The sequence below is a fragment of the Belonocnema kinseyi genome, chromosome 6 (assembly GCF_010883055.1).
Source record: "Belonocnema kinseyi isolate 2016_QV_RU_SX_M_011 chromosome 6, B_treatae_v1, whole genome shotgun sequence".
In the NCBI taxonomy this organism is placed as follows: domain Eukaryota; kingdom Metazoa; phylum Arthropoda; class Insecta; order Hymenoptera; family Cynipidae; genus Belonocnema; species Belonocnema kinseyi.
The window spans coordinates 127,626,720-127,641,520 of NC_046662.1; the positions used below are offsets into that span (position 1 = coordinate 127,626,720).

Below are 14,801 nucleotides of genomic sequence, written 5' to 3' on the forward strand. Positions count from 1 at the left end.
GTCTTTCACCAATCCGCAAACGATATTGAGAAACGTACAGGCGTTACTAATTGCATATTTCTCGTATAAGATAAATTTGACCTAAATCCTGTACACTGACGGACTTTGTGGTCATTTCACGCTGGCTTAAGCTTTAGATTAAAAATAACCCTTAACAATAGTGGAATAAAATTTTTAATCCTCTACGGTACGGAAAACTGGGACGAATTTCCTGTCTGTTTCTAGATTTTGTGACCAATTCACCTTAAAAATTGATACTTCAACTGAGCGCAATTACCTTCTAATTACGAATTTTGAGTAATTTTCCCATGGTCCATCCTCACCAGGAACGAGCCTTGGATATGTAGATGTCCTTGAAGCCAAATAAAACCAAATATACCAGAATCAGCCTGAAAGAAGTAATATGAAGGTCTCTGCACTGTAGAAGCCTCGCTAAAAAAGGAGGTGACAGCGAATCCTAGTCGGCGACGCCACTGGGTGAAGAAATTCTTAAGCCGCCCCATATAAGACCGCAAACTCCTCACAATATTTATGTACATATAAAATAATAAAGGGGTGAAATAAGCATATCTTAAATTATACAATTTTCCAAACAAAGTCATGGAGTACCAAATTTACTTGAGGTTTCAAATTTCTATATTATTTTTAAGATTTTAGAGCTTCAAACAGATAATTGTGATGGAGTCTTACAGGAAGACGATAAAAGGGATCCAAGGCAAATGAAACCGGAAGCTACGATTTAACGCAGGACAAAAATCTCCATGATCAGCCTGAATTCAAAAGAACGTTACGACAGCAAACAAAAACTTAAATTCCACACTCCTTGACTAGATAGAAAAACTTAAATAAAAATAAAAACATAAATAAAGAAACAAGCTGGCACCAAAAATTAATTTCTTTGGTACGTACTTGTTTCTTTATTTATGTTTTGATTTATATTTTAACATAAATAAAGAAACAAGTAGGTACCAACAAAATTAAAACTAGAAGTAAACTGAGACTAGGAAGGGAGAAGTAACTGAAACTACTATTGGGTGAGGGTAAATAACAAAATTCCATTTATTGAGACCGAACAGAATATAAATTGAAAAAAATGAAATTAAAAGGTAAACTTGAAGAAGTCGAGAAGAGGTAAAGGAATAGAGGTGAAGGGGAACGGATGATAAGAAGATGCAGTTGGAATGGGTAAGGACACACTTGGGGCAGTTGGCCGCTTCGCGCTCCTTTACGCCGCACCCAAAACAGAAGGTCTATCGCGGGTAGGGAGTGTGAGGAGAGGCGACACGGGGAAGAAGTGGAGGTTCGAGATCGTGGGGAAGGACGGTATGGTAATGAGGCAGTGTAGGTCCTCCGGGGATATAACCTGTGTTGGGAAAGGAAGGAGCACATACTAAGGGACACTCGTGGAAAGGGGCCGGTTTGTGTCCCCTTGTGAGACTGGTAGAGCAATCTTTCCGTGGAGGTCACTTGATCTCTCGGGTGGAGGCAATACCTCGGCACCAATTTAAAATTGGCCTTTAAACGGTCGAAATACTCTTCTAGGTCTATCTTGAAGGCGTGAAAGAACTCGGGATGTTTCTCCTGCGTTTACAATATGAAGGCGTATTATTGCTCCAAGTACTTCGAGCCAGGAGCTCGTCCACATTCACCCATTTTGGATATAGGTCTTCTATATGGGCATTGCTTTTGAATTTATGAGTTTAATCACAAATCTCGTATACGGTGGAGGATAGTACCTTTGAAATTCTATATGGTCCGAAATAGCGGGGGCAAAATTTAGCTAAAATGTTTTTAAATTTTAAAGAGGGGACCCGGGACCGTGACAAGATTACCCTGCAAAAAACGTCAGATTGCAAAGCATTGTTTCGTGTTCACGAGATGTTCTAGTGAAATCCACTTTTCAACAACCTCGGATTGGAGGATAGATCAAAACTTTTAAATGCGACGCTTCTCATATACCCTCTAAATTATGAATGCGAATAAATGTGAAACCAAAATTTGAAGTAAATGAATCCTGTCCAATGCGGGATTTCGCGAACATTAAAGTATTATTCGATCCGAAGCAAACCGAAAAACAAGTTAATCCACAATAATGCGAGATTTCCCTTTCATTTGAATGCTACTGAATGGGATTGAATGAGAGAAAAGTTTGGAGTAAACTGAAAACTTTTTAATGCGAGTGTTTGCATTCATTTCAATAATATTGAGAGCGAATGAATGAGAGGAAGATTATAGCAAGTTGAGAACTTGTGAATGCGAGAGTTCTAATTGATTTGAATGCTATTGAATGCGAATGAATGAGAGCATGCTCATGATTAGGCATAATTAGAGTTATTTATTTTTAGAGGTTTCGGTTTGTCCTTTCATCAATAAGTTACTAGAGTTTCGCATGACATCTAAAATTTCAACAGTTAGATATGTACAATTTTTTTTATTTGTTTGGAACTTTTGAATAATGAATTTAAATTTTAATCACCTATAAATGTATGAATCCACACTCTATAATGTATATACCAATGACACGTATGGATTTCGGAAGTAGAGTTTGTGATTGGCTTATTTTAAAAGTAACTTCAAATTCCGGTTGCGTTTTTTTCAGCATCCCGCATGCCGGTCGGTTGCTTGGTTAATTCGTCCGTCCGTGAAGTATGCTCGAATTTTAAAGGAGTGTTCTGCATAAAAATTGTAGATGAGTGAAAAGTTAAACAAAAAATGTTTTTATATGTATATAAACGAGTTGCGAAGCAATACGCAACAGTTCCTGCTTCCAATGTCCCACTGTTTAAGCAGCAGAATTACGCACTGGAGAACAAATACTTGCGAAAGGAAATTGGACTCCATGTTCCTTGCAACGTGTTGCTTTTTGTAAGTAAGTACATACTATCATTTTTATTTTATTTTTACGTCAAAATCTTCACTCTTACCTCTAGGTTTTTCCCAGTCCCAATTTCTCTTTAAGTGTGTCAATATTTATTAAAATATTACTTGATGCATTAGTATTATTGTTTTTGAGTTGATAAAGGGGTGTTGAGAGGTGTAAGTCTTCGTAAAATATTTATAATATTGCATCGTGATTATCAAAAGTTAAGTATTATGAACAGAATAATTTACGTGTCAAAGATTAACTTAATTTCAATATGTTTTTTAATAATACACCGAACTAGTACAAACAAATAAATTATCCTGAGATTTGCCAGAGATTTAATGTAGCTTATCTTTTTGCGTTATTTTAAATAAACATCTATAATTAAAAGATGTTTCTATTCATACTTGTACTTATTATAAAGTTTAATTGACCTACACTTCCGAATCCTTTCAAATGCGAATCATTGCTACCTGATTCTCCGCACACAGCCGCCTTTGTTGCTCCCATACTTAATGCGATCCAATAATTTTTAATGCGGAAAATTCGTTCCCAATTTTCAGTACCAGCTCGCATTTGGAACTGCTGACTTCAATACGATCTAATACTTTTGAATGTAAAGCATCCACACTGCTACGACACTGACATCTCGCATTCAACAGGGGGATGATTAATGCGAACCAATACTTTTGAAACCTTTTCTCCGCATCAGAAATCAGAATTCAAACGCATTAAAAATTCTAATACTTCTAAATACTTTTCAATAAGACGTTTTTTGCAGGGTAGGTTCCCCTTATAGAATCTTATTTTCCTACGTCTGAAGTTGCAATATCCGGATTGCTTCGCGAACGCGTCGTTCAAATTTTTAATCACCTAGTCACGCATGGACTGAGTATTGTGCATCCTTTCCTGCCACGCTTCCGAGTTTCGAGGTTCGATTTCAGAACTGGCCTGAGCTCGCTTCTTACGGGAATTGGTGGGTACGGCATCTCTTTCCAGATTCAGAAAAGCGGGAGGGGGCGATTTAAGGGACGTGTGGAATGCAGAATTATATGCGAACTGAAATTCCGAAAGGTGTTGATCCCAACTACAATGAGCACCAGAATTTACTGGAATCCTGATTTACTTCCAATTAAGGCCGTCATGATATCCGCTGCTACTACTACCTAGGGTTCTTCGACTGCGCGTTGCCCATAAACCCTGCAGGTTCTTTTATCTCGACTTTGCACATTTGACAGGTTGTACAACTGTTTACATATCTGTTTACATCCCTGTAATAGCCGGGTTAATAATACTTCCGCGAGACTAAAACAATTGTCTTTTGAGTTTCCAGATGGCTTGCTTGTGTGTCGTCGTGGGCTTCCAACAAAACGGATTCTCTTTCTGTGTCGGTAGGAACTAACTTTAATTGTCAAGGTCGTCAACGAAATCTGTCACCACGTGGTTAAATCGGAAATAGTACAAGCTATTGTCTTTAATTTTCCAGGTAAGGTTTTTTGAATTGTGTAACAACCGAAGGCTACTATGGTCCGTTATCACCATAAACTTATACCCCTCTAAATATGGTCTAAAGTTCTGGACAGTCCGTGCGATGCACAGGCATTCTTTCTTGGTGGTTGTGAATTTAATCTAGGCGTCGGACAAGGTTCGACTAGCATATGGTATGACGTACTCTACATCGTCTACACTCTGCGTAAGAATAGCTCCTAAATCGGTATTACTCGCGTCGGTTTGAAGCACGAAGGGAATTGCAAAGTCGGGGCAAGTTAAGACAGGGGCTTGAGACAGGCAACTTAATTTCCTCGAAGACAGTTTGCTGTTCTTCCCTCCAAATCAACTGTTGTTTCTTTTTGATCAACATGCTTAGCGGAGATACTAATGTCGCGCAATTGGGAATGAAACTGCGATGCTAACTAGACAAACCTAGGAACCTACGAAGGTCCTTCATGTTGCGGGGGACATGATATTTAAGAACGGGATCGATGTTATCGGGGTCTGTCTGTAAACCGAGTTCGTTTACCAGAGAGCCTAAGTAATGTACTTGGGGACAACAGAATTCCCACAATTCGTGGTTAATCCTCAGACCTGATTCACGAATTTTTTTCATCTCCTTTGAGAACCATTCGAGATTTTCTTCGAAGGTTTTTGTGACGATGATAATGTCGTCTAGATAGACAAATGCGTATGGTTTCATTTCGAGCCCTATTAACCCATCTAGTAAGAGCTGGATAGTGGCTGGGGTCAATGGCGTAGCCAGGAATTTTTTCGGGGAGGGGGGGGGCTCGACCTAGAGAAGACTCAAAATTGGATATAATACAATAGGCATATGTTTTTATATGCATTACATTTATTTAATATTTAATAAATTCTACGTTTTTTCTTCGCAAACATATCTATAATTCATTCCACAACAATTCGTATTCGCTGTACTAACAGCTAAGGTCGCTAACAATTTTAAAAGAACGTATATATTTGGAAATAATTGTTTTGCGCAAACCTTTAACGCTTCAATAGCATATTTTGGTAATGCTGCGCTTTGGGTTCTCCACTTATAGACCCATGTTTCCCACTCTGAATCCCAATTTTTATCATTCGTTGACAGCAGATCGTTTTTGTAACATTCAAATGCCAGCTTAACATCATTAAACTTTGATGTTATGCTGAAAACGGAAGGACGCACGGAAGAGTGACGATCTTATTGTTATGCATTAAGAATCTTTGAGTTAAGGAGCATATTAATTCGTCCAAATACGGTATGAACAATGCTCTTGTATGATATTCCTCAGGTGTGTTTGAGGAATAGTTTTCCCTATGAACTTGAATTCCAACTACTCGGGGAATTAATGGAGTGATACCCACTTCAACGCCAATCGTCGTAGCTTCATCAAATAGCTTTCGAAACTCTTCAACATTGTTCCTGATTTCTCCAAATTTCCCTATAATTATTTCGACATGTCTAATCACAGTACTTAATTCGACGAATTTACTTTGCAAATACAGTGATAGGTTGTGAGTTAAGCTCAGTATCTTTTCCGAAACTTGCAAACCAATCAAAAAATCGAAAGTGCAAATCCTACCATGCAACCAGTTCGCTTTTCCAGTACCGTCCCGTTTTTCCCTAATAATGATTTCTAAAGACTTCACAACGGGAATATAGGCATCTACAAATAAAGTTGTAGAATCGCTTCTATCTGTCCAGCGTGTTTCGCAATACTGCATTAACCATCATACTACCGGTTGTTTTCTGGCTTTAGAGACATTTATATCATTTGTAGATTGAACTTCTATGCGTTTAGTAACATTATATAATTATAACTGCTCTTTCAAAATGTCGCTTCGCACACTCGATATTCTAAAGTAGTTGCAACATTCTTTTAAAGAACCGAAAGTGTTGCGCACAAACATTACCTTTGAATCATCATTCAAACTTAAATTCAAACAATGAGAAGTGCAATGAGTGTAGAGTGCCAATGGATATTCATTGTTAATATGGGCTTGAACACCTTGAAACTCTCCACTCATTGCCGATGCGCCAACGTATCCTGGTCCTCGCATGAGATTTAAATCAAGGCCTAAAGATATAACAGCTTGTTTTGAAACATTTGCTATTCCTGCCCCACTGAAATCTGTTATAGAAACGAACATTAAAAAATCTTCGCGCAATATCATCAAGTCTTCGTCAGTATACCTTATGCATAAAGAAAATTGTTCTATTTCACTAATATATCTAGCTTCATCTGCTAAAACAGTGTAGATGTTAGCTTTCTTAATGCGATAGATAAGTTTATCTTGAATATATTCCCTACATAAATCAATTAATTCATTTTGAATTTTCGGGCTTGTATACATTGAATTATTTCCCGTATTTTTAATATGATCACATAATTGTGCATCACCATAGCTTGCACGATAACGCAAGAGATCTAAAATTTCCGTTGTTATGATCAGGTTCATCCAAAGATAAGCGGGCTGAATCAGCGTAATTCCTTATTGCTATTTCTTGACGCCCACAAAATATTAACGTTTCAACTATAGCTGTGATCTTTTTCCTATTATTCAAAGCTTCTTCTTTTGCTTTGGTATTCAGTTGCATGGCAATATTCTCTCTTTTTCCGTCATATACATTTAGTAAGTCTGTAGCCCGCAGTTCTGTTTCTTTGTGAAATGAAGTGCTTTCATGTTCACGAAACATTTCTAAGACCTTTTTGCAATTTGTAAGTGGATTTTTAACTAAACGCCCCGGTAACTAATGTTTACCTTTTCCAACGCCATTTAGAGATATAGATGCATAAAGTATACAGGTTCTTACAGAATGCGACCTTCAATCTATCGGAATATGCAAGCCATTTATATTTTTCTAGCCAACCTAAATTGAACTTTCTACTTTATGACCCTATTACTATAACTACAAACTTGTAACATTTATCAGGAACCCAAGTGTTTCTTGATACCTGTTGTCTTTTCTTGTCGCTTATATTAATATTTGGTAGCTGCAATGCGTAACATCCAATATCGTATATCTTGTGTTCTACGATACTTGCCGCTGTGTAAATATATGTGGTAGAAATTTTTTGATCTAAAAAAGCAGGTTCATTTTCATTGACATCCAGAATTTGTTCACTTGCGTCTGCAACAGCAGCATCTTCCTCTGGATTTTCTATAGCAAAAGTCGTGAGTTCATCTGAGACTGATGGGATACCTTCACTGTAAACATAAGAGTGAAAGTTACATTTAGTTTCATAGGAAAAAGATGAGACAAGTGGATTTCTACAAACGACACGAGTAAGCAATTTCAGGTTACTTTGGCCTTTTACATCAAAAAATTGTATTTTTAAACAAAAAAGATTATAAATTGAATTAGGGTGAGTGACCCAGTGAATGAACACCTAAGGAAATCACTGATTACAACTAGACCATTTCACGTTATAATAATTGATTATTCTTACAAAACTTTTGAAAATAGATTCTTAAGGGTTCAAATTTTATAATCCGATGGACAAATTTTGTTTTTACCAAAAAGCTTTATAACAAATAATTAAATAGTACCAAAGTAACGAAAAGACCAGTGAATGAACAGTAGAGCATCAGTGAATGAACACTATAATCACTACAAACCAGAATTAGGATTTAGGTATAAAATTACATAGGTAAATTACAAAATGAGAAATTATATAATGTAAAATATTAGAAAGCGTTGCGAAATTCATTAAATATATTATTTCAATAAAAACCACAAGACATTTAGATATAAAGAAAGGAGGAAATACAAAAGTTGAACACAGAACTAGGTTAACTTTTCCTAATTTTTCATTGCAATATTTATTTTTAAAACATTTCTATGAGTTCTTTTAACCTTACAAAATATACAACTTTTCGTTTAAAAATAGATAACTCTTATCTAGTGACTACAATAGAAAACTAAGATTTTTAGGACACATAAAATTTGCCTTACCTTTAATTTAGTTCGTGCGTACTTTTTTGATATTCTAATCACAAAAATATACATTTAAACTATAACTATTTGTAGTTTATATTCATATTTATATTTATAGCTTCGATATTTATGGTCACATTAACTAAAACAAACTTATTTATATGTAACGAAACAACAGCCAGCGTTCGTTCACTGGAACATGGGCAATTGAAAGGTCCAGTACGTGAACACAAGGAGTTGCTTAGGCACGTACCTTATAGTGATCGACGACTTTCTCACCATCACTCACCATAATCGATGATGCTTCACATTCAAGATATTTTTTTAATTATTTAGAAAAATTTACTGCAATGAATTGTATATTAAACTCTTCAAAATTTCTTCAGGATTTCAAATATACAGAAATACATAAAGACTTTAAATTGAAAGGTATATTTATATATTTTTCGCATTAGTGTTCATTCATTGGCGACTGTTCAGCCACTGTATCACTCACCCTATATTTAAAATAATTTAACAATGTTTGATAATGTTATTATTTTTGTATAAAACTATTGGTATTTATAATGATAAATTATTAAATTAAAAAAAACGTGCCCGTTTCAACAAGTTTCGGTAACGTTGGTGTGTTCCACCAAAAATTTACATTTATAAATAAAATTCATTACATTCAATAATTACTATTTACCAAAAAAAAAACATGCAAGTTTGAAGAATTTTAAATCGCGTTAATTTTTTTCATCAGAAATTATCACTTTTATTCAAAAAATACTAAATTTGAAACGAGTTTAATAATTTTTAAACAGTTTTAGGTTGCTTTGACGGTTTACATTCATAATTAGTCGTTTGAAACAATAATTTGTAAGTAATATTTTTTTCTGTATACATTGTCCATAATCAATTTTTTTTAAGTATTAATTTAAAATTCTGCAAAAAATGCTCTATAGCTTCGTTGCCGGAAAGCATTTTTTCACAATTTTAAATCAATTTTCAAAAAATATTGATTATAGAATATGTAGACAAAAGAATGTACATCAAAATAGAGCTGCCGGATCGAAAAAGGGCAAGTAAACTTATTTCACCGGCATAATGTTGTAGGTTTTTTAGTATTCTAATTAAAGCCAAAAAGCTGGCTTTTTTGTAAAAATGAATTTTAATTCGTTTTTCACTTTAACTTAATAAAATTGTCAGGTAATGTAGCTTAAAATTTCCTTCGGCTGATGGAGCAAAATTAATTCAAAAATTAATTTGGAAAAAATTGTTGTATATTTTTTGCTGACACGTGGCGCTTATCGGACTGCTCTAACTTCCAGCGTTTCGTTTATCGAGCGAATCTCGAACTACAAAAAATTTCTAGTGAGAAAGTTTTTAACAAGAGTACAAAAGAAGTTTTCGGAATAATTGTAGCCCGATTCAATTCATATTCAAGATATTATTGACGTCTTAATATGGTTAATACAATTCCTCTTCTAAAAATAAAAACTAATCAAGTAATCAGATAATATCAAAGTATCATGCATTAATAAATAATAGTACATAATGTAAAATAATGTATTCATTTAATATTATGTACAACAGAATGGTTCTATGTTTGATGAAAACTCTACAAAACTAAAACAAAACATCAAAATCTGATAGTTGAGATTCAACGGATTCTTAATTCCGTGAATTTTTCAATGATTCAAATTCGTGGAATCGAAAAAATGAAAGCTTATACATTATACTTTGATATTACTTGATTACTTGAATAAATTTTATTTTTTGTGTCAGTGAAGTGTATTATAAATCGGATCTGAGACTCTTGCTACAGCCCGCGTGTGAGTCGACTAGCCGCTATCGACTTGAGACGTTAATAATTTCTTGAATATCAATTCGATTCTGCTAAATTTTATTTAAAAATCCGAAAAACTGACTAACGGAGCAGGTGTTGAAGTAAAAAACGAATTAAAATTAATTTCTTTCAAAAAAGCAATTTTTTTGGCTTTAATTAGAAAACTAAAAACGCTCAAACTTTTTGCACATAGGAAAAATATGCGCCAAGAAATTCTACATCTAGGTATATACTTTAAAAATTAAAATTTAGAAATTGATATTTTTTCTAGAAAATGTAACGGTCGTCCAGGAAATGAAAACTTTAAGAAATTTGAATAAATATGATTTACATTTTGTATTTATATATCTCCGTTATCTTCACATTGTACAGAGGTAATATCACTGTTTTTCTGCAAATACAAAAAAAGTAAATCTTTTAGGGCTTAACATTTAGTTTTAACAAATAGTTTATTATTAGAAGTAAAATATTCTTCTCATCAAATACTTTTAAGAAGTTACAATTAAAATTTTGAACCATTTTTTAAACCCTTCAAAAATGTTGTTTTTAACAGATTTTTTTAATATTTAGAAATGAAAACTTATAATACTTGGCGGAATTAAATGTACTATCAATTGTTCTCTTTCTTTCTAAGCTGTATAAATAAAATATGGGTGACATAACTATTAAACATACTAACTAAAGAAGCTGTTTTTTTCTACAAACTGCACTGGGAGACCTTTTGTTAGAATTTAATGAGATAAATGAATTAGAGTTTAGTATAATATCGTTCCAAAAAAGGGAAAACCGAGGTTTTATTATATTTATTCGTATTTCAGTACCGAAGTTTAACATTATCACACGAGTATTTAAAACACGAAGACGACATAGTAGTATTCTAAATACGAAATATTATGAATCTTCATTTCAAGAATTAACACTATGCACAAATGATATTCTTTTTATTGATTTTTAGAAAAATAATTTGAATCAAAAGAATAGTGAATATCATAATCTCGAAAACATATTTTAGCAATTGATATTGTCAATATGATAGAGCTGAAAGCTTATGATTCACAACATTTTAAATAAAAGTTAACTCTTTCTATTTTAAATTCATTCATTTACTATGGAGTTTAAAAAATTAGAAATTCCTCGTCGTGAAATTTATACGCTAAGGCAATAAGATTTAATTTAATGAGTACAATTTATAAAATATTACACCTGAATACACTCAAGTTTATTATACTGAGTTACTGAGATATCAAATTAGAGAATATTATTCATACAATAATAATATCAGTTCCGTTAAAAAAAATGTATTTTATAAAAAAATCAATTTAATCATTAAAAAACATAATGCTCTGAGTGACGCCGCTTAGCCGAGATTTTTGTCAAATATTCCATAATATAAGTTAGTCGTAAATCTTTTGCTGGAGTAAGTTGTAACAAAGTTACAAGCACCCCTCTATCGTACGGCAATGCGGGCCCATGATTAGGAGTGGGGAACAACACCCCCAGTTCTAAATTACCGAAACCTGCCCCGAGGAGCTCAGTCTTGTGCTACAAACCTGTCAGAGAATCGAAGGACTCGAACACTCCACTCCCAACCCCTTTGGTATCTACGAGGACTCCCATTGCTTCAGGTCGATCATCTCCTCGACGCTTTTTAACCTAAGCAGCTTTCGGTATCTTGGCTTCATCGCCCGGATACTACCACCAGAACTAGCCCGCTCTTGGCTACGCCGCGCCGCGCCGCCCGGTTCGAGCTATTGAGACTAGCGACATCGAACTCTGTAAGTTGGTTAATAAAACCAAATATATTTTGTTAATTGCCTTTACTCTTTATTGACTTCACCCTTTCTCGACTTCCAAATCCTTTTCTCTCCCTTAATTTGCGAGATCCCTCACAAAGTTATTTTTCATATAGTCGTTTGAGATTCTCATATGCTTTGAATGGCAACTTCAAACAATGTTTTCGCTCTTTCAAATGAAATGTATGACTATCGTTTTAACAAAATTTAAGAAATTCAAATTAAACCAAAATCCAAATTAAAAATCCCATTTAGCATCCAATAATCAAATTGATGCAAAATCTTGTTAAATAAAACAAGAATCCAACGACCAAATTTGGACAAGAACAAATAAACAAAAACCAAAAATCCTATTGTTATCCAAAAAAAGCAAAAAACAAATAAAATTTTCAGAAAAAAATAAAAAAGAGGAAAGAAAAATGCGAAGGCAGCCAACCACATCCCCTTCCTTCTCTGTTTCTTTCTTTGGTCTTTTTTATGTTTATTATCATCAAATTACAATAAAATAAAAATAAAAAACATAAAAAAATAAATTTTCATTACCACCGTTTCGGTACTCGTGCAGTACCCTTATCAAGGCAAGAAAAATTTAAGTGGTAGAAATTGACAGCACCCACGAACAGATGCTCTCTCTTTGATACCTGAGAATCGAATGAGGGTCAGTAGGTCAATCTATTGTAAACACAATATAAATATCTGTCGCAATTACATCAGAAATAGAAAAAGTCAAAGAAAAACAGAATTCATGAAACAGCCTCCTTAAATGTAATTAATCATATTAGCATAACTTTTGTTCAACTTACCTACATCGGTTTTTAAATTAATACATAACTTTTTTTTCAATATAAAGCATTTCCATGAATTCCCTCTTTCTCTCATTACTTTCACTATGCAAAATTTGAACATAATCTCAGTCAAACTCATGGTCAATATCAACAAATGCCTTTGTATGTCTGGCAAGAACACTCGTATAACAGCGTCCTAAACGAACATCACTTTTGTGTTCCTCTATCATGTTAATTTTTTAAATTTAAGAATTTCAAGAATAATAAGTGAATTAGAAGTTTGCTTATAACAAGATGAAATTCTTATTCTTTGAAAGCATCTGAATCTCCTCAATCTAAGATTTTTAAGCAGCGATGTAAAACATGATAATAAACTTTCAAATTTAATTCATCAGCAAACTAATGTTCAAGAACAAAATTTAAATAACCGTGTGATAAAAACTAAGGCAAAACAAATTATGGAAATAGTAAAAGATGTATCAAATATACACAAAATTTCTATTTTGGATCAGCCGGATTTCAGAAACAGGATTTTACACTTGTCAAATAGCTTTGTTGAGAAAAATAGTTTGCATATCAGTTATATTGATCATAGAATTTCTAAAGGTTTCACGATGACGAAAGAGTTTCTTAGAAATAACCCTGATATGGTTTGCATGAATGCTGATAAAGGCAGTATTATTGTTTGCATGAAAAAATCGAATTATATCAGGGATATGGAGAATTTGCTTTCTGATAATGATAATTTTGAATTATTACATGATAATCCGTTTAAAAAATTAAAAAGAGACACTTTTAAGATGCCTGGCAATTGGAGAAAGAAAGGACAAATGGCTCGAATTGATGGAAATAATAATCCTGATAGGCGAAACATTTCAATTTTTAGACGCCTTCAACTTCGAAGACCACCACTTGAAGTCGCCGATGAGAGTAGGTTATGTCTCAATTGCAATGAATCGATTCACAATGAGGTAGAGGAGCTCCAACGTGACCCAGGTTGTTTAAGACTGAATGTTCCTACACAAACATGCAGGCAAACGTGCATGTTCTGTAATGCTGATGTTAATACTCCAAGGCTTTCAATTGAATGTAGAGTTAACGCTTTTATTGTCACGGACATTTTCATTCCAGAAGAAACAAGAGCATGCTTGAATAATTTGGATGAACATGGTTTCATCTTAGGCCCCTTGCTTCCTGGACTACAAGCGATTAATAGACCGTATAGGATTCCGGGACAGCAGTTACTTCTGTTTTTGCAGCGACTTCGTAACGAAGCAAATGTTCATGCGGCCGCGGCGTTTAATAATGAGGATAGTTTCACTGATGAAGAGTTTGAAGCTATTGCTCCTGTAACAAAGGAACAATTTAGAGAATTGTATGCATTTTGCGATCCTATTCCGCAGTTACATAGACATGGTGCCAGATACGTGAAGAAAAAAGATCTGCTGACTTTCCTTTGCAAAATGCGTCAAGGTCTTTCTGATGAATTTCTGAAAGTGATTTTTCATTATTCGAGCCGGCAAGCTACAAGCATGGCCATTTCTACTGTAAGAGAGTCTTTAATGCAGCTATTTGTGCCTGGTAACATTGGATTTAATGCGATAAGCAGAGAGAAATTCATTGAAAGACACGTGACATCATTCGCCAATGAACTTTATAATCCACAACCAGAAATTCCGAGAGCTATAGCTATCATCGATGGAACTTGTGGAACATACTTGAAATACAAGGACCATATTTTTCTGACTCGTGAAACATTTTTTGGTCAAATTTCTAAAACTATTGAACTTATGTTAAAAAAATTTTTAATTCATACTATTTTCCGCATTCCATTTAAAATGGATTCTATGATAAATTTTTACAAAGATCCTTTAGATAATTTTCAAAAGGGTGGTGTTGTCTATAAGATCACTTATAGGATCTGTAAGATGAATTACGTGGGACAGACTGGAAAAACAAAAAAAGTTATCAATTAATTTAAAAACCAATTTAGGTAAGTTGAAAAAAAGTTATGCTAATATGATTAATTGCATTTAACGAGGCTGTATCATGAATTCTGTTTTTCTTTTACTTTCTCTATTTCTGATGTAATTGT

The 14,801-nt window shown here is 33.9% G+C and overlaps 1 protein-coding gene across 2 annotated transcripts in view; it reads right to left on the minus strand.

Annotated features, from left to right (window-relative positions):
- Positions 1-5,256: 5,256 nt before the first annotated feature.
- LOC117174822 (52 kDa repressor of the inhibitor of the protein kinase-like) overlaps positions 5,257-14,801 on the minus strand; it is a 53,591-nt gene continuing 44,046 nt past the window's right edge. The window contains exons 1-2 of one of the 2 annotated variants that reach the window (XM_033364202.1): positions 11,679-11,720; positions 5,257-7,567 (exon numbers count right to left, since the gene is read on the minus strand). In XM_033364202.1, the coding sequence (XP_033220093.1) occupies positions 6,173-6,817 (645 nt within the window). In that variant the 5' untranslated portion in view covers positions 6,818-7,567; positions 11,679-11,720 and the 3' untranslated portion in view covers positions 5,257-6,172. Of the gene's footprint in view, positions 7,568-11,678; positions 11,721-14,801 lie in introns of those variants that run through there. The other variant, XR_004467374.1, reaches the window with a different exon arrangement.